General features: G+C 40.9%; 1 protein-coding gene across 2 annotated transcripts in view; it reads right to left on the minus strand.

The window, feature by feature from the left end:
• Positions 1-369: 369 nt before the first annotated feature.
• LOC149770726 (all-trans-retinol 13,14-reductase-like) overlaps positions 370-21456 on the minus strand; it is a 48848-nt gene continuing 27761 nt past the window's right edge. Inside the window, exons 10-13 of one of the 2 annotated variants that reach the window (XM_089949194.1) lie at positions 20852-20982; positions 4574-4740; positions 2971-3130; positions 370-1100 (exon numbers count right to left, since the gene is read on the minus strand). In XM_089949194.1, the coding sequence (XP_089805320.1) occupies positions 961-1100; positions 2971-3130; positions 4574-4740; positions 20852-20982 (598 nt within the window). In that variant the 3' untranslated portion in view covers positions 370-960. The remainder of the gene's footprint in view (positions 1101-2970; positions 3131-4573; positions 4741-20851; positions 20983-21456) is intronic. The other variant, XM_089949193.1, reaches the window with a different exon arrangement.

Here is a 21456-nt window from a genome sequence, read left to right on the forward strand (position 1 = left end):
CAGATAGCAACCAATCAGAAAGAGGACGATGACCTCTAGCCTCGCCATAGTTACGTGAATGAATAGTAAATTGGCCGTAAAAATAACGAACACGGTTCATGTCCTAACAACAACATGACAGTTTGAATATTAAATATCCATCGTTAGAAATAGGAATACGGCAGAATTGTCACTGGGATTCTGCCAAAGAAATTTAACGTATCGTGGTAATGGAAGAACTCAAAGTCGTGCACATCACTTAAACTTGGTCTTTATTTTCAACAAGGTATTACAATATTATATCAACCACCACCCCACCCACCCACCCAAGAAAATTAAATGTCAGTGTCTAAGTTCCTGTCACTTAGTTACACATTTTCTAGGCAATAAAATCTTTTTATTATAATTTCCGAATTTAGCATATATTTTAAAGTCTCCCACAGTCTGAGAAAGGTGGCCTTGAGGGTTATACAACTATCCTGCTACGATGCTGCACAGTACATTGGCCTGAAAAGATGCATTTTATATAAGAGAACACAAAAAGGTATCATATTTCATATGTACTTCAATCATCATCGGGATTTGGACATACGATGCCGTGTTGGAAAAATGTATTGTTTAGTATATTTATCTCTGTAAAAAAAAAGTAGAATGTTCTGCCCACAAATTAATATAAATATAGAGAAAAAAAAGTCATAGTAAGTGACATTCCTAGTATGCATGTGCTCAGAATTTGATGAAAACTGGACTTGAAATATTGAGTTTATAAGGACCAGCTATAAGGGCCACCCAGTAGGGTCTGTCCTACCTCTTCGTGAATTCAAAAATTTATGGAGTCGAGGTAAATATCGACATCAACTTTAATGTTCATAATGGTCAGCGGTCCAATGAAATGTCTGTTACTGGATGGTTTTCCGATTCCGAGCTGAGACCAATAGCATATAAAACATTAAGCATCTTTGTTACGTATTTAGGCAATTGTCATTCGATCTTCTTTCTAGCTTTGATCTCCCTTGTGGCCAAGTGAAGACTAATCAGTAAGTTTCTGTTGAGGATGGCTGAAGCAGTGAACACACCTGAATGAAGTGAACTAACAAACCCTCCAGTCACAACATCTTGACCTATGAAGAGAGAATGTACAAACTTTGTGCGTTGCTCAAATTTTCTTCATGTGAGCATAGACTATATTTATGGTTAGAAGTTTGTTGATAGTACGAGAGACAGCAAGACTGAGGAGACAGATAATTGAATCGATAATGACACTGCAAAGTGAGCGTCCATAGAGTTCAGAAGTAGAGAAGAAAAAATAACATACTCCATGATTGTTGCTGTAGATCACTTTAGATTATACATAGAAATTAAACCTAAGTCAAAAGGTATAAAATGCACATCAAAGTTACTGCTATAATGGCATAAATTCTCTATGTGCACTTCATTCATTCTTTAGCTTTACTTTACATACTTAATGAAGTTAAAGTGCTTGAAATTTTGGGCTCCGACTCCAACCACATAGAGAGGGCCAGACAAATTCAGCGCTTTCCGTGTAGCCCAAAGCCCTGACATATGATTGGCCAATGAAACCCATGTGGCCATTACAGGGCAATTCAGTTGGCCCTTCCGGACTTAGCTCATTCTTATACCAGCATAAAGTAAAAAGTAGACCCAACCGCATTACACTACCCATAAATGTACTTACGCAAGCGTAAGTAGTCGTATATGTAAACAGTTCAACTTATAAAAAGTGTTTTAAGCCGTGAAAGAGTTCAATCTCTCTAAAATAGCTAGTCTGGTATCGTGGCCTCCGATGTTTCCACACACGAGGCCTGGCACACATCTTCGAATAGCCAATACCCGTGAAGAACTTCAAGATAGCGAAGTAATATAAAAATGCATTGGCAATAAAAAAAATAGCATGAAATCATTTATTTCCATCTGTGTTGCCACAGGGTTTTTCTTTGTATTATGTCAATTAAAGAGCACCGAATGCTTTTTGTTAAGCGTCACTGTGCAATATTGTTATTTTTAGTCATTATGTATGACTGGGGTTGGGGTACAGTGAGAGATTTCATAATTGTATGAACCAGCATTAAATGTGTCATAGATACATTAAGTGACCATTTTATCGATTGTGTTTTACCGGAGGTTTTCTTAAAATTAAGTTTCAACAGTTTCAATTATATCTACTTTTCTGTCATGGACGCATTCGTATTTAAAATGCATTAAAGAAACAGATAATGTTCATGGATGGGTGGGATTAGGTTGGTAATGCAATGTATATGGATGGTGGGATTAGGGTGGTAATGCAATGTATATGGATGGGTGGGATTAGATTGGTAATGCAATGTGTATGGATGGGTGGGATTAGGTTGGTAATGCAATGTGTATGGATGGTGGGATTAGGGTGGTGATGCAATGTATATGGATGGGTGGGATTAGATTGGTAATGCAATGTGTATGGATGGGTGGGATTAGGTTGGTAATGCAATGTATTTCTATTAATGCGATGCAATATCTGAGCAGTACATTCTGCAATTTCTATCCATCTCGTTTAGAAAAATAATATCTTGCGCCAGTTACGATGTGCCTTGCCACATGTGTGAAGCATCACGAAAGGCCAGGGTACCAGTCTATCAAGTAGCCAGCTTTGGAACGAGACCATTTGTTCTATTTCCTGAAAGCGAATATTAAAGGGTGGTAGTGCACCAACAAAGAACATGTTGGGAAAATGAGTCACTGTTTGGATATTGAACTGATGGAATTATGCCATCAAGGCAGTTGAGCTGTATACATTTCATCTTAAAATGAGATTGTAAAAAGTGAAACAAATGAACAATGCTTTAACTATTGCATTTCTAATCTGATGGCTTAAAAATAACTAGGAAGAGAAAACCCGTTTTACACATATATTTTGAAAGAAATAACGGTGCATATCAACAAGGAATCAAAGTGTTAAATCATGTTTCCTGAAAGCGATAATATTCATTTTTTTACCCGTAAGATAAAGACCTGGAATGTCTGTCTTTGCGCGCAGTTTCGTGAAAATTTCTGGACTAAATCTATTTAATTTATGGTCAAGTCCATACATTTCCCCCTTGGGGTATCCAAGATAGTGCCGGTTCGTTACGGGTGTTCCCACTTCAATATATTCCATCTGGAAAAGAAATATAAAGGATGGTCATATACAAAGATTAACCTTCTTCCTCGCATGTGACCTATGGAATGGATTTTTCTGATAAAAGATTACATGAGCTAGATTTGTCAAAGGCGTTGTAATTAGAAGGGTAAACAAACATCGGTCATTCTAGGTACGTGTTGGGGCCCCGAGTGGCCGAGTGGTCTAAAGCGCTCTTCGTTACGGATCACTGCCATCTCACCTCTGTCTGCGGCGGTTCGAGTCTAAGATTCAGCCAATGTGGGCATGTGAGAAAGCTTGCCAGTAGCTTCTCGTGGGTCGGTGGTTCTTTCCGGGGTTTTCCGGGTTCTTCCTCCACCATTAATACTGGCCGCCATGTATAGCCCATCGTGCTGAAAAATGGCGTTAAACCCCACAACAACAACAACTAGGTACGTGTTTGCTGATTCATCAACAGTTCAACGGTGACGGCATGTGTAATAGTGATGGATACAACGGATGCACAATACCAAATCAAAGTAAAAGGATCTCGGATACGAATATATAAAGAGAAGAAGAAGCTGAGTTTGTAAAATACGTATACCCCCAATTTAGACACTGCAGTCCTGAAAGTTCCGAAATGTGTACAATTATTTTATATAAAAGTATAAATTAATTATACAATTTTTTAAAAATTGTTGTAGTCACGTGAAATTCGAATCCGGTTATCCACAAGTGACCATGATGAAGCAGATCAAATATCATGACTACAAGTGCAATGTTTTGTGCTATCGCGCTATAATTGATTTGGGACACGCGAATGTAAGGATGTGTTTTAAAAGCAATATGCCTCTTTTTTATATCTTAATGTAAACCTAATAATATGTGAAGATTCAGGCTAGACAAACAATTAATTAACCGTTGAAAAATTAGTGAATTGTTTCGAATCGAATGAATCTGAAATTCGGATCCAATAAAAGTAATACGGTTATTGCTCATAGCTTTATCGTTTTGTTTTTACTGGACCGGATTTGTATACTCTTTAGTTTTTAAATAGTTCATTAATTTGTGATTCCTCCAAGTTATAAAAAAGAGAGAAAAACGTTTCGAAGCTCATTGCATTCATCAAGGCCGATGAACTATGAAACAAGAGGTCTTACAGATGGTCTTCAAACGGGACAAAATGCTTTAACAAAATGATGTTCAAACAGGCCACCATGTGCCCAGTTGACGCTACAGTAACACATTCGCTTTGTACCTTAGCACTCCTACTTCTCGGTCTCTACACTCTGACCTGTCCAGCCATCGTCTCCGAGACGCCAAGTTCTCCAGTTGAGACAATTCTCGCTAGCATTTAAGGTGACGCGAGCGTAACAATCAAAAAAGAAGGAAAACAAAACGTATAGGATAATTAACAAATGATAGATAAATTTATTATGAAAGGCTAATTTAACTTGATAAAAATACAAGTACGGTTTTTACCTTTCCGGACAGTTGGGGAAACATTTGTTGACACTGTAGCCACATCTGTCTACCAATTCTTTCCTTCAGGTCGACATAACCCTCCCCACGGTGCTTACACCTCTGCTCCTCCCAAGCCGAGAACCATTCATACGGACACAGGGTGATTAATAAAGCTGCCGATTTACCTGAAAGCAGAGGTCAAAGGACAAAAATGACAAATTGAAGTTTTAATGGGTAATCCAAAAGAAATGAAGAATATAAATTTACTTTTTCTAAATTGTTAACAATGAGAATCTCTTTAAACACAGATAGCAAGAATCACAGCAGGAAGTGCCAAACCAGCCAATCAATGTGACCATTAGACGTTATTACACACATGACAGCTAAAGTTAGAATTTTGAATAATAATAAAATAAATTTAAAAAAAAAGAAACATACAGTTTACTTTTATATGGTTAATTGGTGTTTATTAAGTGAAATTCATCAACCCAGGTCTAAAATTTAGTTTAAGAATTCTCCCGAAAATAAGAAAGAAGAGAAGAAAAAGAGAACAAAAATCAGACAACTCAATTTGTATTTATTATCATCGCTGCTTATGAAATGCATACTGGAAAAAAAGTTAAACCCATTTATTAGCCATTTGAATTGGTGCGTTTCAAAATATTTGTACTCTGTTTTACATTCCTCTACCAGTAGACTAGTTCTATGGCTGTACAAATTATTAGTGGTCTGATACCTAGCATGCATGTAAACAATCACCAAAGCAGCAGAGGGGGCGAATCCGACATTTTGTCCAATCGTCATTTGGCTTAATTATTACTTTCTGCACTCAACGATCTAGTGTCGTCAGCGCCTGGTAAAAAAAAAACGACGTCGTCGTCGAGGGGATCGTCCGGACGTCATTTGGTTTAATTAATACCTTCTGCGCGCCGATCCCAGCGTCGTCAGCGTCCGGTAAGCACATCGACGACCGCGTCGATGTCATCGCCCCCTCTGCTGCTATGATCTTACAAACAGAGTGATCACTAACTCCTCCTCTTGCAGATCAATTAGGTTATTTGACTGATCGGTAAGTCTGAAATTAATTCTCGTTAAAAGCCGATTATGGCATCGCATATAGACCGGATTAATCGGACTCTCAATGATCAAAAATCCCGGAGGGGCTGTTGGTGAAAACGAATAAAGGATATACCCCTGTTGAGCTTGATTTGATTGCTTGGTATCCACCTGGTAACTCCCTTCGATAACATCACACACCAGATTGATTGCTATCACCGATGCAATATTTACGTTGTATGGAGCAATATGCCTACCACCATCTCCGTTATCGTATCTGAGGATAGTTGATGGGGGGGGCGTCCGCGGGTGGATTCTTAGGCCATCCTAGTATGGTTCTTATTGAACTGTTATAAATATCAACCATATACCCCGGTGTGCTTATTTCAATCGTCGACGATAACGTCGGTTCATGAACCGTAATAGCGATTTTTGATTCTCTTCCTGTGATCGATTTTATCCTGCGTTGAAATTCGTTATTGATTTGTTCTATTTGGTATGATCCAGTTGGTATTGTAACCTCCTTCCAGTTTGGGGTTCCATCGGGTTTATTTGTCCATGCAAAAACCAGCGAGTTATTAGGTTGTTGTCCGTTAAATGCGTCCGCTCGGATATTAGGCCAACTGTGATATATTCGCAATTTTGCCAGCGCTATTTCCTTCACTGGAACCGGTGATGGAAAGTTCACACTGAATTCGGGTTTCGTTGATGTCACTGATATCATACTTGTTTGTACCGGAGTGGTGTTCTCCGCGATCCGCTGAAGCAACTGAAACCCTTCGGGGTTCAGCGACATTATTATTATTCGTTGTCTTTAGTGTCTAATTTCAGCAACCAGGTGGTTCCGGCTTCCAGTTAAAAATCCTCGATTTTTGACATCGCGGAGCTATATAACTGGACCATCGCGGAGAATTCAACATCGGATACGAACAAATTATCAATCGATAATGAGATCAACCCGGATAATTTCGAGTACGCGTCGGATACTATTTGATGTTTTACTGTATACTCGTTGAGTTTTTTCTGAAAACACGATGATATCTTTTTAGTGATTGCGTTGGCGACTCCAGCAATTGTTGTCATCGCGGAGATAGCGATTGGAACAGCGATCGGGGCTATCGTGGTTACCGTGGATAAAATAACACCGGTGCCAGCTACTATACCCGACACCGAGTACACGACCGCGTCGATGGCGGTTATTTTACGACGGTATTTTTTTATTTTTGCACGGTATTGTTCGGAAAGCGTTTTTAAGTTCGCGGAGAATTCTTTTGCGGTATCGAATCGATATTGATGTGACGTCGGTGATACCTCTGATTCAATTACCTTGGTGGTCATTTTTATTTTAAAAGAGCTAGTGTTTTTAATTACTTAGATCCACTACAAATTCCGCATACCATGTGATGTTTGCCCTAAATAGACTGCTATCAACGGCTTTAATTATAAACCGTTCGATTGTATCCTTGTCGATGATTGTTGATATTGTATTGTTAAACCCGGATGAACTCGGCGATGATATACTGAACTGCATCGCCGAAATCAATGTCAATCGATAAATACCCTTAACAATTGCGGTGACATCTATTGCATTACGCGTAGGAGTCCAATCGAATGATCCGTATTGAACCGTGTATATGCCACTGCCGATGATCCCATGAGGTGTTTTCATTTTTTCGAGTTGCTCTGTCATTCTAGGTAGTCTGTCCTTAATCGCTTCAACATCAGTTTTGATTGTTTTTATTTCCCCTCCATACGCGTCTACATTTTTTTTGTTCGCTTCAATATTAGTTTCGAGTTGCTCTGTTATTCTCGGTAGTCCGTCTTTAATCGCTTCAACATCAGTTTTGATTATTTCTATTCTCCGCAAATTCGCGTCTATATTATTCTTGTTCGTTGCAACATTAGTTTTGATTGTTTCTATTTCCCGTGTATTCTCGGTCATACTTTTTTTGTTCGCTGCAACATCAAGTTTGATTGTTCCTATTTCATATGTATGCACGTCTATACCTTTTTTGTTCGCTGCAACATCAGTTTTGATTAATCCTATTCCCCGCCAATACGTGTCTACATTTTTTTTGTTCGCTTCAATATCGGTTTTGATTGTTCCTATTTCCTGTGTATGCGCGTCCACACCCTTTTTGTTCGCTTCAACATCAGTTTTGATTGTTCCTATTTCCTGTGTATGCGCGTCTACACTCTTTTTGTTCGCTTCAATATCAGTTTTGATTATTCCTATTTCTTGTGTATGCGTGTCCATATTATTTATGATCGTTGTAACATCAGTTTTGATTGTTTCTATTTTCCGTCCATGCGAGTCTACATTATTTATGATCGTTGCAACATTAGCGCCGATTATTTCTATTTCCCGCTCATGTACTACTACACCATTTCTGTTCTCTGCAACATCAAGTTTGATTGTTTTTATTTCATGTCCATACGCAGTGATATCATTTATAGTTGTTGTAATCTCATCCGGTCTGGTATTTTTTTTACCAAAGAATTTATCAAAGTTGTCATCGATCCTGTTAACATTTTTCCGTAACGAGATAAATTGGCCCGACAGCGTTGCAAAATCCAAAATAGCACCCATTATTGCTGCAAGATTTGGTTCGGTTACCGCCGGGGTCCCGAAAAAACTAGCGGTAGTGAGTTGTATATCGGTGATAGATTTTTTCACCTCGGTGGCAGATTTTTTCACCTGCGCGTCAAGTTCGGTCACCGATCTATCCAACCTTATAAAACCGTCTTTGACTAATGTTACCGCCGATATATGTTCACCCGGTTTGAGTCGTCCGTCGCCGGTATACAGCGCGATAGTGCCCTCGGCGGCGTCACGCTGTCGTGTTAAAACGTCATTCAGCGACACATTACCGGATTTCAATTTACCCTGGCGGTCTTGAAATACAACTATTTCGCCTGGGTCAACACTGGTTAAATTCAACGTATCAGCGATTTCATCCTCGATTAGTTTTTTTATGTCATCGGTGGCGGGCGTTTCCGTGGATCCTTTCAGCGCCGAAACCGGTCGCCCCCAGATATCAATCATTATTATTGTAAAAAAAACAGCGTTTCTAATTAACCCGCCGGGCCTCTACGACCCCACTAGTGTATTCGTTTACAACCACATGAGGTGGTTTCCGCGATGATGAAATCGCCGCGAGTACGTTCAATACCTCACGGCCGCATATCGGTGGGTCACTTAACTGCTGTGTTGGCAGCGTGGAATAAAAAACCCGGGCTGAACACGTCCGGATATACCGCATAAACTCGTTCGGCGGGGCTAACCCGTATGAATCAAAATAGACGATCGCGCGCGGATCAATCGCGTACGCAACCCAATGAGTTCCCGCTCCGGAGGACCCATCGAGGTTAATTATGCCGGTTTCAATATTTCTTGGTGCCGCCGGTAATTGATCCCTCATAAAAACACCTCTGAAGTTTTTTATCGCTAGCGCGTTTGCGGCGTCTATTAAATCAAAATTAGACATGGGAGTCATAGACTCCCGAGTCAATAAACGGTTCCCGGTAGTCTTAGACCCTTTCCCGAGTACCATGAATACGGGGTTCCCGGTAGTCTTAGACCCTTTCCGGCCACGGGTCGTTTTTTTTTGTAGCCTTTCCCGGTTGCCTTCTTCAATGCCATTCCCGCCGCGGTACCAACGGCTCCTAACGCCGCCGCCTTAGCCACTGCTGGTGCGGCCGCGGCAATCAACGCTGGAATCGCGGCTAACAGCGGAAATATCCCACCGGTCTTTTCCATGTTTTTAATTGCTGCGGCTGAAAAATCTATTTGAACACCCTTTTTATTCTTCATCGCATCATTGAAATGTTTTATTTGACGCGCCGTCAACGATATCTTATGATTACCACCTGCCATCTGTGACGGCTTCAGCGTTATTGTGGTTCCGCATTGTTTAGCCGACTTTGATCGTAATTTCTTGACTTGACCATCAGTCAACTCTACACTGACGACACTATACGACATTTTATTGTAAACGCGTTTATGCTTTCAATTACATGTTTTCCACTGGCGCATCAACGATTCTCATTCGTCCACCAACGCCTTCCAACAGCATTGATTTATCGCTGAGAATGACAGCAACCGCTCTATAATTAACACCAGCCGGGGCTATACGAGCTCGGAAGTGTATATCAACGACGGATTGTCTCGTTAAATCAAGATGTTCCAGCGAAAAATAATAAATCGGATACAGGTTTTTAAAATCAAGTTGTGATATTTGCAAACCGGTGTCGACGTTTTGATCACGACCCATATATGACAGCAATCGATGATACACACGTGCGACATGGTTGTCACCGTAATTAAGCTGTATATCCTCGGATGGTTCCTGTTGTCCGTTTATTCTCAGCGAAACCTCCATGACTCCTAATCGATCAAATATCATATGGCTGCGTTCTTGATTACCCAATCGTTCCCTATTCTGTAGCGCTATGAATATATGACGCGGGGCTGAAACACCCTGTTTTGATGCTAGGTGCCATGCAAACGTATCGGCGACGTTATCCTCTTTAGCATCAGTTGTTACCGCTAGCCAACTCAACAACGATTTCCCTCCCTGTTCCATAAATGCTAACAGTCGTGCTTCCGTGGTAACTGATGGAGTCAGCACCGGCATCCACAATGCCATTTTAGTTAAAATGACTTTACCGGCAGCGACGCCAGCAGCACGCCATATTGCATTGTTATCATCACCCCTTCGCGTCAGCGCGATTGTATGCTTAGCCCCATAGATAACCTTCCTGACATTTCTGCAGAATCCAAATATGTGATGGAGTGGAATCGCGCATGAAAACTTTCGGCGTGGTCCTTGCAACATTCCTACTCGTGTTGCGAATCCTAGATTGAAATCATTGTTGGTGCTTTTTATAACAGTGAAATTGGCACCTGGTTTTGCTCTGCGGTCTGGGTTAGCTGCTTCATCCTGGTCAGCTGCGGTATTTCGTGGTGTCAGCACGTTGATGTACTGAATGTGATCAGCGTTATCGGTGGAGTCCTTTGCGAACATCATAGATGGGCCCGCCGATCTTGTATAATCATCCGAGTATCTCGCCAACCCAATTATCGTCGTTGCAACATCAACCTCGCGTTCTATTGATTCAATTTCTCGCCCGTCAATAAGATATCTGGCGCTCTCAAATAACGCCATGATACCGTTGTTGACGAAGCCAACTCGAACACGATGGTCATCTGCGTATGGTGCATTATCGGCGGCATTTGTCACGAGTTCTCCCTCGATTTCGATAAACGCTTCACACGGCAAAAAATATTTACTGGTATCTTGGACTTGAAGTTCAATTCGCGATCGTAGGTCAGGTTGCGCTGCATAATAAGAATAATATTGATAATCACGGACAGAATCATCCCTGCGTACTGGGGCGTCCATATCAAACGCGGGGTCAGCGGTACGCGCAAACATTCTATTATTTATCATGTTGATGTTTTCAATTGCGATTTTTTCGTCGTAAATTCTTTGAATTTAAACCACTCCCCGCTATCGCGTTCATGAGCGCGTTGGTTGCCGCATCGGCGGATGGCGAAGTCGTCGCCAACGACTCTAATTTTTCTTCCACGGCGTTATTTATTACTTTACTGACATTTGCAGGCATCACTGTCGTTGATGGCATTACCGGTGGTTTCTGTTTTTTTCTCCTGAATTTCACCAATGACATTAGTTTGTCCCGCGCGGCTGAAAACGCCCTTCCGGCAACATCTCCAATGGCACTAATACCCTTATCACGAATAACATCAATAGCCTTCATTCCTAATTGTTTGGCTAACGGCGCTACTTTTGGAGCCATTCTTGTAAATAACCCCGCAATGGTGCTACCGAGACCATCTCCATAGTACGCGCGGTAAATAGGCAATCGCGAGTTTACCACGTAGACGAGTACTGGTTTATCATGGTTGTAGTGTATGATCATCCTTATTAAAAACACCAGTTTTCCAATTAATCATCCACGAGTTCGTCTATGAGCGTTCGATATGTATTAATGTCTATGATACCGCCTGCAAATAACCGCTTGCAAATATCAGCAGCCTCATTGATTATTTCCGTAGAGTTATTTCCGGCTCGTTTTCCTCCAATTAATACCTCTAGCCGTGATATATCACTGAGAACACTATTAGGGCAGGTAACACTAGCGTTTTCAACTAGACCACTACCACTTGGATACCCCTCTCCGCTTGTTTTTTTAGAACCAGCTTTTTTTTGACGTTTTTCTCGGACTTCTTCTTTTTGCTGTTGTGGTATTTCTTGTTGTTGTCGTATATCATAATCATCAATTCCTTTTTTAAATTCTTTATATCCCAATTCTTTTGTATCCAAGCGATCAATCTCTTTATTCGTTTTATACAACCAATTAACCCAGTCATCTCGTTTTATATTACTGTTTTTATACTCGTCTTTTAAAAAGTTTTTTCTTGAATGATATCTTTGAGCGGCAAAATTACCAAAAACCCTATACTCGTCGGATTTCAGTAATTGAGGTCGTTTTATTTGTGCTATAGCCCCTTCAGTGAGTTTATCTATAAAGGGGATTCCTTTTTGAGTGGAAATTTTTTGAAGTTCACCAACATCACCCTGTTCAGAATCATCAATATCAGCTAATCGTTCATACTCTCGTTGGGTTTTTATATCACTGGAAAGTTGTTTTATCCGTTGCTGTGTTTGTTCTGTCTCTGCTGCTATCTTTTCAAGTACAGGAAGAAGAGGCGCCTCTTTCCGTTCGCCCTCCTTAGGAATATCCCCGTATATTGCTCGTTCTGTTGCAGCTGTAACATCCTTAGTCGCTTTAGTTACCGGGGCAAAGAGTTGTTCGCTTCCAACAGTAAAATCGGTTTGCATTTGTTGTCGCGTTTGAAGTTTCTCTCTCACTCTGTCTCGTAACGGTATGAACTTTTTAAGCGCTGCTAGCCGCTCTCTGGCTAGCCGAGTAGTAAGTGATTCACCTACCATTATTGTAAATTGATCCGCAATTTTCTAATTTTCCGCCGAGTGTACCATCGGGGGCTCCACGGAGTTTTCGTCTATAATCCTTCTAATGTTTTTGATCTTACTAGAAATCTCCCGGCGTCGTTCATAAACACGTCCGAGTTTTTTTCGTATTATTTCAACGGCAGTGAATAGTCCAATGAATGCATTTGCGTCATTGTGGTACAGGTTCTCATTAATCGTATGTTGTAATCGTTTTATAAAAAAATACTCGCGGGCCAGGGTAAAACGCCCCCGTTTCGACTGTTCGTTAATAATCTCATAATCGGATAATATTTTTTCACTGTCGAGACCATCAGATAATTCAATTCCTTGATTTTTTAATTTTGAAATCTCAGTTAATATATTATTGATGTCTTGGGAATCCATATTCTTATAAACATCTTATTTCTAATATCAAAAATTTTAATAAAATTTAAGTTTAAAGTTTAATAAAATTATTGGGGTCATTTTTGACCCCGTTTTTTGTATGGACAGTACAATGCCGTAGATCTCCACTCGAGTGTTGTGGCAGATTGCAGGCATATACATATACTTAATTAAGGATGAATATATTTACAATGAAATGATTGATGGATGATGGGACGACACAAGACAGCACAAACATAAAACGGCGGGGCGGAACTCTACGGCCAATTCAACCAATCAAAAGCAACCCAATTAAATTAACCCGGTTGCATGATTGTGAACAAAAGACAACCACACGCCCGGGTCAAGAGCGTGGGTTAGTTTTGATTAGTTGAATTGGCTTTCGAAAGCCCCAGGCTTATAACGAGTCAACTTATATATAAAGTGACTAATACAGCGGCGTCAGTCACAAGGTGTGTGTTAATTTGAATTCCCTTGAATCGTTGAATCCTTAAATACTTATTAATGGTGTTTCACGGCATTTAAATGAAACCAAATACTCAAATAAAACATTAAAAAAAAGAATACAGCTGTTAGATAACAGCGTGTATTTCATTAGTTTTCATCGTAAAATGATTAATTAATCGCAACATTAATTGGACTTCAAGGGACGTAACTCTTGTCATGCGACGCTATCACAAACGAGTTATCTCCCTTTGATGTTATATATGAAAATCGACTTCTGTGACTCGTCTTTTTTGAGATCGCTGTTTGATATACTCGTTCTGCTACTCTTCGTATTGAGGCGATACAAATGTCAAAATATTTTCCTGCCTCATTCATCGACTGAAATATTTTTTCCTCGTGAGTTGTTGTATCAAATGACTTTACGGGTTTTGCTTTCTTTGAGTATTTACCAGTTTCCCCCTTTTTGGTATTTTGACTTTGCGAGATAGCTTGCAAGTTTGTAAGAGAATTATCAGTCTTATTATTATTAATATGATCAATAACAAACCCATTCTCGATTAATCCGTTAAATGCTTCAAATACCGCCCTATGAACAAAATACTTCTTTTTTCCGGCACCAAACATCAAATATCCCTGATTATTTTTCCATCCAACCGGCTTCTTCAGTCTACAATTTCTAACAACGCCGTCGCGAGATGCCTCGTAATTAACAAACACAGGGTGAGGTCTGAACTCTTGGTCCATTTGTATAATAATACTACTTGTCTAATTCATTATTTGGTTTAATTATAAACCTTTCAATGTAGTCTTGAGGAGTTTTGATGATTTTGTCGGCGGTGGGGTCGATGACGGCGTTTTTTATTCGTTTATCGTAATAGCGTTTTAGTTCCCTGTATCGCTTTCCGCCACAATTGATACACAACTGCGATTTTCCTCTTACACCGACGTGACAAACCAAGCACGGGAGGGGGCCAAGAGAACCATTACGAACGCTTTGTAAATGATACCCGCAGAATTCACCTCTGCATGATTTATTGCACGGGGTTGTCGACCCAATCATCAACCATTTGCATTTATTCATTATACTATATTCTTTTATTTAAATACTTGTTTTAATTATATGGATGAGTTTGAGAGATTAGCAGTAATTAAGCCCTGGAAAAATATTAAGTTCAATCTCGATAGAGTCCTCAAGGACACACCAAAAGCGTTAATAAACGATAAAACCCTGTTGAGTAAAATACGCGATTGTATCAATGAATTCAAGCGTGATGGTGCATCTCATAGTTGGTCAACATTTCGAATTGATGGTGTTGTTGATGCTACCATGAACGACAACCGCGCAGCAACGATAATATCACAACTTGACGGTAAAAGGTATTTCTTCAGAGTAAAATTCATTGTCCGGGTGGAATCAGGCGATTGGATCATGCGTGATAAATTTGAACCAGTTCTCAGCGACAAGAAAACAGTCACTGTCAGCCGCGACTCCAAGCCGGGGTTGTTAACCGGAATTGACAGACCATACTATGAACGAGCGTATCCTGAAACAGCAGTTGTTTATGGAATATACCCGCTAAATAAGAAACCTGATATCGGAAAACTGAAACCGATGAAACAGTCAACTGGGATAAATTGTGTAGCAGAACGAATAATAGAGCATTTTACAAATGCATGTCGAGGAAACAAATTGACTGATTTACGACGTAGCAAAATCAACCAGTGGGAACTAACCGTAAAAGAGCGTGGAGCAACCATCAGCGACATAGCGAGATTAGAAACGTCGTTGAGATTTCCAATAACCGTTACAACAATAACCGGTGAAGTATTATACGAATCAAAGTACAAATCAAATGGGGCCCCAATCAAAATTATTGATCATAACGAACACGCATGGACGCCCGCGATCACAGTGTTTCCACGGGATAGAACAGTAAGGTATATACCCGAAGAATTCCTGGGAGAACAATTCTCCAAGGACGGTTTTCTCGCGGAGAGGAAACTATTTGATGCTATTGCCTACTTGTGTAAAAACGACCCTGTATCAGTGTGGTTACTTCGCAGCGCTGAAAACGATGCGGATACCTTTGATCAGTTTGTAAGACCAAACGGCGAATTATATCGCACTGAAGCATTTCACAACAGGATGAAAAAAACCGCCATGGAATTTGAAGAGCATGATGAACAACTGCTAACAAATTGTTTTACAATTCCATCGGTTGTAGCTCGTGTTGCAGCAAGGAAAAATGCGTGGAGACCAACGCGCAGGGAATTTCTACCGGATGTACAATCCAGTTGTTTGGAAAACTATCACGGTGGACTATGGAACACTGAATACAACCGCGACGCTATGATCTCGGTTGATATGGTTGCCTGTTATCCAGCGAGTTTTCTCGGGTATGGATCCGCCGCTGAGTACTTTAGACGATTTGGACACCCCAGTCATGAAATGACTCGTGTTGCTATTAATGGACCACTGCCTGATTTTGATTTAACCGGATTCGCTCGCATAGTATCATTTGAATTCGCGGCAGGACTCCATCGCTGTTGCTATATTTGGATCGGTAGACACATGGCTGAAAAGAAGTGGCTGCCAATAGCGCTGCTACGGTATATGATTGATTGTAGCATGCTAGTTTCGTTGATTGTCAGTGACGCGATTATATCATACCGGGCACAGACTGAAGTCTGGTTACCAGAACCGGAGCGTCTAGATAGCATAATTGACGAGTCCAGAAAAAACATTGATGCCGACGAGGAATATATCATCGAATGGTCCAGGAGGATATTTAACCAACGAAACCGCGAGGCAAAAGATCTCGGTAGAAGAATAATTGGTAAGTTCACACAAGGTGGAAAAAACCACGACTACAAACGATATTGCTCACGGCTGATTATAGATGACGCAGAATATGATTTCGTAATCAAGGACGCAGTGGCAAAAAATAGATACGTGAACTGCAAAACAGCTTTCTTGTCCAATGGAACGAGGTTGGGTACAGTTGTTACCTACAGCGATGGAGACAGCCCGGCGTATCCACATTTGAGGGCGTCTATGCTGGGTTATGCCGCTATCAATTTATTCTCGATGATAAATAGATTCCCCGATACCGCGGTTAGAGTAGCCGTTGATTCATTTTATGTTGACGTAGCGTATAAGGGAAACGTAGCCGAGTTTACTAGTCCGGACGAGAGTTGGGGTACATGGAGAATTAAAAATGAAATACGACGCGATTATTCCCCGTCAGCAGATGTCACCGTTGAGAACAACTACTTACGCGGTGATAAATTGTCAGAATGGTCTAATGCACCATCGTGTTCTGATCCAATTTGTAGACACAAGACGGTTTATTTAAGCGGCTGTGGCGGGTCAGGAAAGACGACTCGGGCAATTGAATTATTTCGAACGCGGGCAAGTATAATCGTGCTTACACCGACCCATAGACTAGCGCGAGAGATAAAACAACGAAATGTTGACGCCGTTACTTATCACAGCTTTTTTCGATACAGCGGCGGTGAGTGGACTCCTGATCGAATGGGTGAAAAATTTATTCCCGACATTATCATCTGGGATGAGATATGTACTGTTTCGTTAGATACTTTACAAATGTTTCTTGAGTGGTTGCTGCGCGCGAATACAGCGGTAATCATGTGTGGAGATCATGGCCAACCACCACCATTTGTCGGCGAGGGTCCACATGATTGGTTAAGGGGTTTTGTGGACTATTATGAAGAAACCGATACTGATTACCGAGCACTTGATGAACAACTGCGCGAGGTTAAAAAACTAATCAGATTACAGCCGGATAGAGTTCAGTGTGAAATAATCCGCGAGGTAATTCCGGAAACGCCGTTGAATGAATTCTGGGAAACATGGAGACCAAACGATTTGATTGTAGCGAGTAGAAAGATAGTCAGAGACACACTTCAGCGGAAGTTGTTTACGTTGCATAAGGAAAAGTTTCCAACGCGTCCAGTGCCATTATGTTATAGACCCGCGGACACACGGCGGCAGAACATTGAAGTTGAAATTCCAGGCCGGACAGAAAAACAAATTCTCGTGCTGAATGATATCGTGCTCGTTGATATCGGTGTCGTCGAGGACGCGCTACGTGCTGATAAATCCCCGTGGACGCTAGGATACGCAACAACAATACATTCCTCGCAGGGACTAACCATCACGGACACAATTGTTTGGATAGTTGATAATCGCATCGAATGGTCGAATCTAGTCTATCTTGCAGTGTCCAGAGTACGAAGGATAAATCAGCTTCGAAGAATTGTTATTGACGGAGCCGGTGACGGAGTCACTGACGAAGCCGGCGACAAAGTCACCATCGATGCAAGCGTCATTGATAGAAAACTCTCGGGTTACCGCCAACAGGATAAAAAAAAACAGCGGCGTTTTGATATTGATGCCGAATTAATAATCTCGCTACGACAACAACAGAATAATCACTGCGCGAGTTGCAATTGTATAATGAGTTGGCGTTATTCGGATAAAGACACTCGCCAATTTACCGTGGATAGGATCGATAACAGTCTCGGTCATGTCAAAAACAATGTGAGGTTGACCTGTCTTGAGTGCAATAGACGCAACGGCGCTAGTTAAGACCACGTGGTGGCAATTGAGTATCGTTAGGTATCACTTGTAGTTGCTCGCGTGTAAATCCGCGCTGAGGAGCAGTTGAATCCAGTCTATAGATCGGTGATCTACCAGTTGATCGTGTTATCGTTGATATGTTATGTGTGGTAACACTCCAAATAGGATCAGTAGCCCTTTTTTTACCGCCTTCAAGCTCTCCTGGTTCATACAGATATCTAACAGTGACATCGCCGAGAATCGGCTTGGAAACGCTATTTATTTTTGATTTTCCGGGTATATACTCGTATTTAATCGCGTCGCTGGGCTTCATGTTGATTGCTCGGGTAATCTCGTTATTTAACGCTGCAATTACACCTGGCAACCTTTTAACCCATTCACGAGATCGTTTTTCTTGGATGAATTCCTTCGCGTATTGATATCCAAATAACCGTTCAGCAAGAGTCCGATTGAATCGTTCAACAATTGCCTGATCACGATGTAGCGCAGTATGACCTCGTCGTATCGCGACGCTATGATGTTTCAGCGTTGATAAAACAGCGCCGCGAAATTCACTACCGGGATCAACTTGTAATAGATTTGGCCAGCGCAGAGGGCCTCTTCGATAAATTCTTTCAAACGCAGCGGCTACTTCAGTTGCCGACTTTGTTTTTAACGGCTCCGCTTGTTTGTATCGACTCGCAACATCAACTACGGTTAGCGCGTATTTGTAACCGTTGTCATGCGGCAGAAATAGTATATCAGCCTGATGAACTTCATTAGGTACGCTGACATCAAAGCGCGAGAAGTTGATTTGTTTAGGCGGTGGTAGATAGATTTGCCATATAGCCTGTTTGGATAACCAATTAGCCGCAGTGGTCTTTGTTACCTTTGCAGCGCTTGCAAGCTTACCAATTGCGGCCTTCCCCTTCCAGTATCCTCTCGGAGAATAATAGATGGAATCCATGTTGTTATTATAAACGCTATCGTTTTCAATTATCAGCGCCAGAAGCTCCGCTTCCAATCATTAATTTACCTTTCATAGCCGATTTTACCAACCATGAGGCTAATTTTTCTTTGACGGATTGATCAGGAATAGCATTTAATGCGTGAATTAATTTTACATCCGCGATATGACGCTGTTGCAGATCGCTACTTTTGTAAGCAACATCATGAGCATGACACGCCTTATCGATAGCGTTTATTGGATACTCACCGGGTTTGGGCTGATTTTGATCATCGAGTCTAATATCTAATCGTGTTCCGGGGCCACAGTAGTTATATCCTGGGAGGTGCTTTTCTCCTGGATACTTTGCCCACGGTGTTCCGGGGAGTTTTGCCAATTTGGCTGCGATGTCACCTCCTCGCTTTTTTTTAAAACATCTCCGGGTCTAATAGAAATAAATCTAAATTTCTTTGTACCGCATTGTACACACTTACCAGTAAGCGCCGATCTGTTATTTCTTGTTGTAGCGGTTGTCATATCATTTGTGCCAGTACGCACTCTACACTTCACACAATATAGATCCATAATTTATGTATAGAGATATGAATATAATTGATTTTTCGGCGACTAAAACAAGAGAACCAGTTAAGCATGTTGCAGCGTTACCAAACTCGATCCGGATGATTATCATCGGACCATCTGGATCCGGCAAGACGCAATTGTTACTCAATTTAATAATGAGATGGATGAAGTGGGATAAGTTGTATTTAATCGCCCCTAGCGTAGATGATCAACGATGCTACGAGGTGTTGAAAGATTTCAACGAGAATGCATCAGCGATCGCTAAAAAAAATGTTATTGAGTTTATTACGGATATCAATGATGCACCGGGTATTGATGATATTGATGGCGACGTTAACAATCTAGTCGTGTACGATGATGTTATGTTAGACAATCAAAAAAACCCAGCTAGGATATTTTCCAGAGGCAGGCATAAAAACACTGACGTGATATATGTCACTCAACGATACACTCAGATTCCAAAAGTAATTAGAGACAACTGTAATATTCTTGCTGTGTTCAACGGCGTTGATACACACACGCTACGAAATATTTGGCAGACATGGTGCGGCGGTGACATGGACTTTAATGTTTTTCGAAACTTTTTTAGTCATGCTCAGTCGACCCCACATGGATTCGTAACGATAAATTTACATGATCCTCGGACACGATATCGTATCGGACTTGACCAAATATTCGGTTAGTTGTAAATAATTTTCATTGTAAATAACTACTTAGCAGCAGAGGGGGCGATGACATCGACGCGGTCGTCGATGTGCTTACCGGACGCTGACGACGCTGGGATCGGCGCGCAGAAGGTATTAATTAAACCAAATGACGTCCGGACGATCCCCTCGACGACGACGTCGTTTTTTTTTTACCAGGCGCTGACGACACTAGATCGTTGAGTGCAGAAAGTAATAATTAAGCCAAATGACGATTGGACAAAATGTCGGATTCGCCCCCTCTGCTGCTACCAAAGAGACTACTTGGAAATTTCTCCAAGCTGCCATGCATGCAATCAAGCATTGCTAATTTGTTTGGTCCTTCTTAGCAGTTACATGTTATGTTAGTCTGATTACAACCAGCCTCGGTGATGTCTCTTACTAATTCGGAATTCCATAGTTCTTTCAAAATAAAATGTATAAATTGATGTTTGTTGGAATGCAGGTGAACTGTTACCTGACTACGACTGTTGCACCTTTACAGTGGCTCAGTGTTTTTATCAATAATCAAAACAGGTAAACGTGGCCATACTAGAGTATACATGGGATGCTGTAAATTACATGAATATTTATGCACCGTTGAATAAATGAACTCACCTGGATACCTGTACTCCCAACTTGGATCTTTGGCCGAAGGAAACGAGATGAAGTAGAATGGCGCATCCAAATCGGCTGCCTCCTCCACGCTCAGAGCAAAGTATTCCTCCAGCATTTTTTGAAGCTCAAAGCTGTTCAAAATGCAAATTTAATATTTAATATTACATTGTGGCAATCTAGATAGTGTGACTGTTGAGAACAGATCCAGTTATGACTGCGTCACCCCAAACCAAAAGAAGACATAATTAACTCCCTTTTGCAGCTCTTCTGATGCCACAGCCACGACAAAAATTCGTATAAAATGCCATCAAAACAACACATTCTTAGCATTGTTTCAAACTTGATACTAAAGAAAAAGCCAATTTTTATATGAAAACTCAATGAGTTTACATTTTATACTTTTTGAAGTATCACTCTCGAAATCAAAGACAGACAGACAGATTGGTGGCACATTGATGCTTTGATACGGGGGATATTCCACGGTTAGTATCATTTTCCTTTACTATCCAAACAGACGGATTGCATACTTGTTTTCGATGGTGTCGTTATTAATCCAATAAATATTATGTGGGCAGAACTGGAAAAATATATTCGTTCCTTATGTG

The sequence above is a fragment of the Sinohyriopsis cumingii genome, unplaced genomic scaffold, assembly GCF_028554795.1.
Source record: "Sinohyriopsis cumingii isolate HCF-2022 unplaced genomic scaffold, ASM2855479v2 utg002447l, whole genome shotgun sequence".
NCBI lineage: Eukaryota > Metazoa > Mollusca > Bivalvia > Unionida > Unionidae > Sinohyriopsis > Sinohyriopsis cumingii.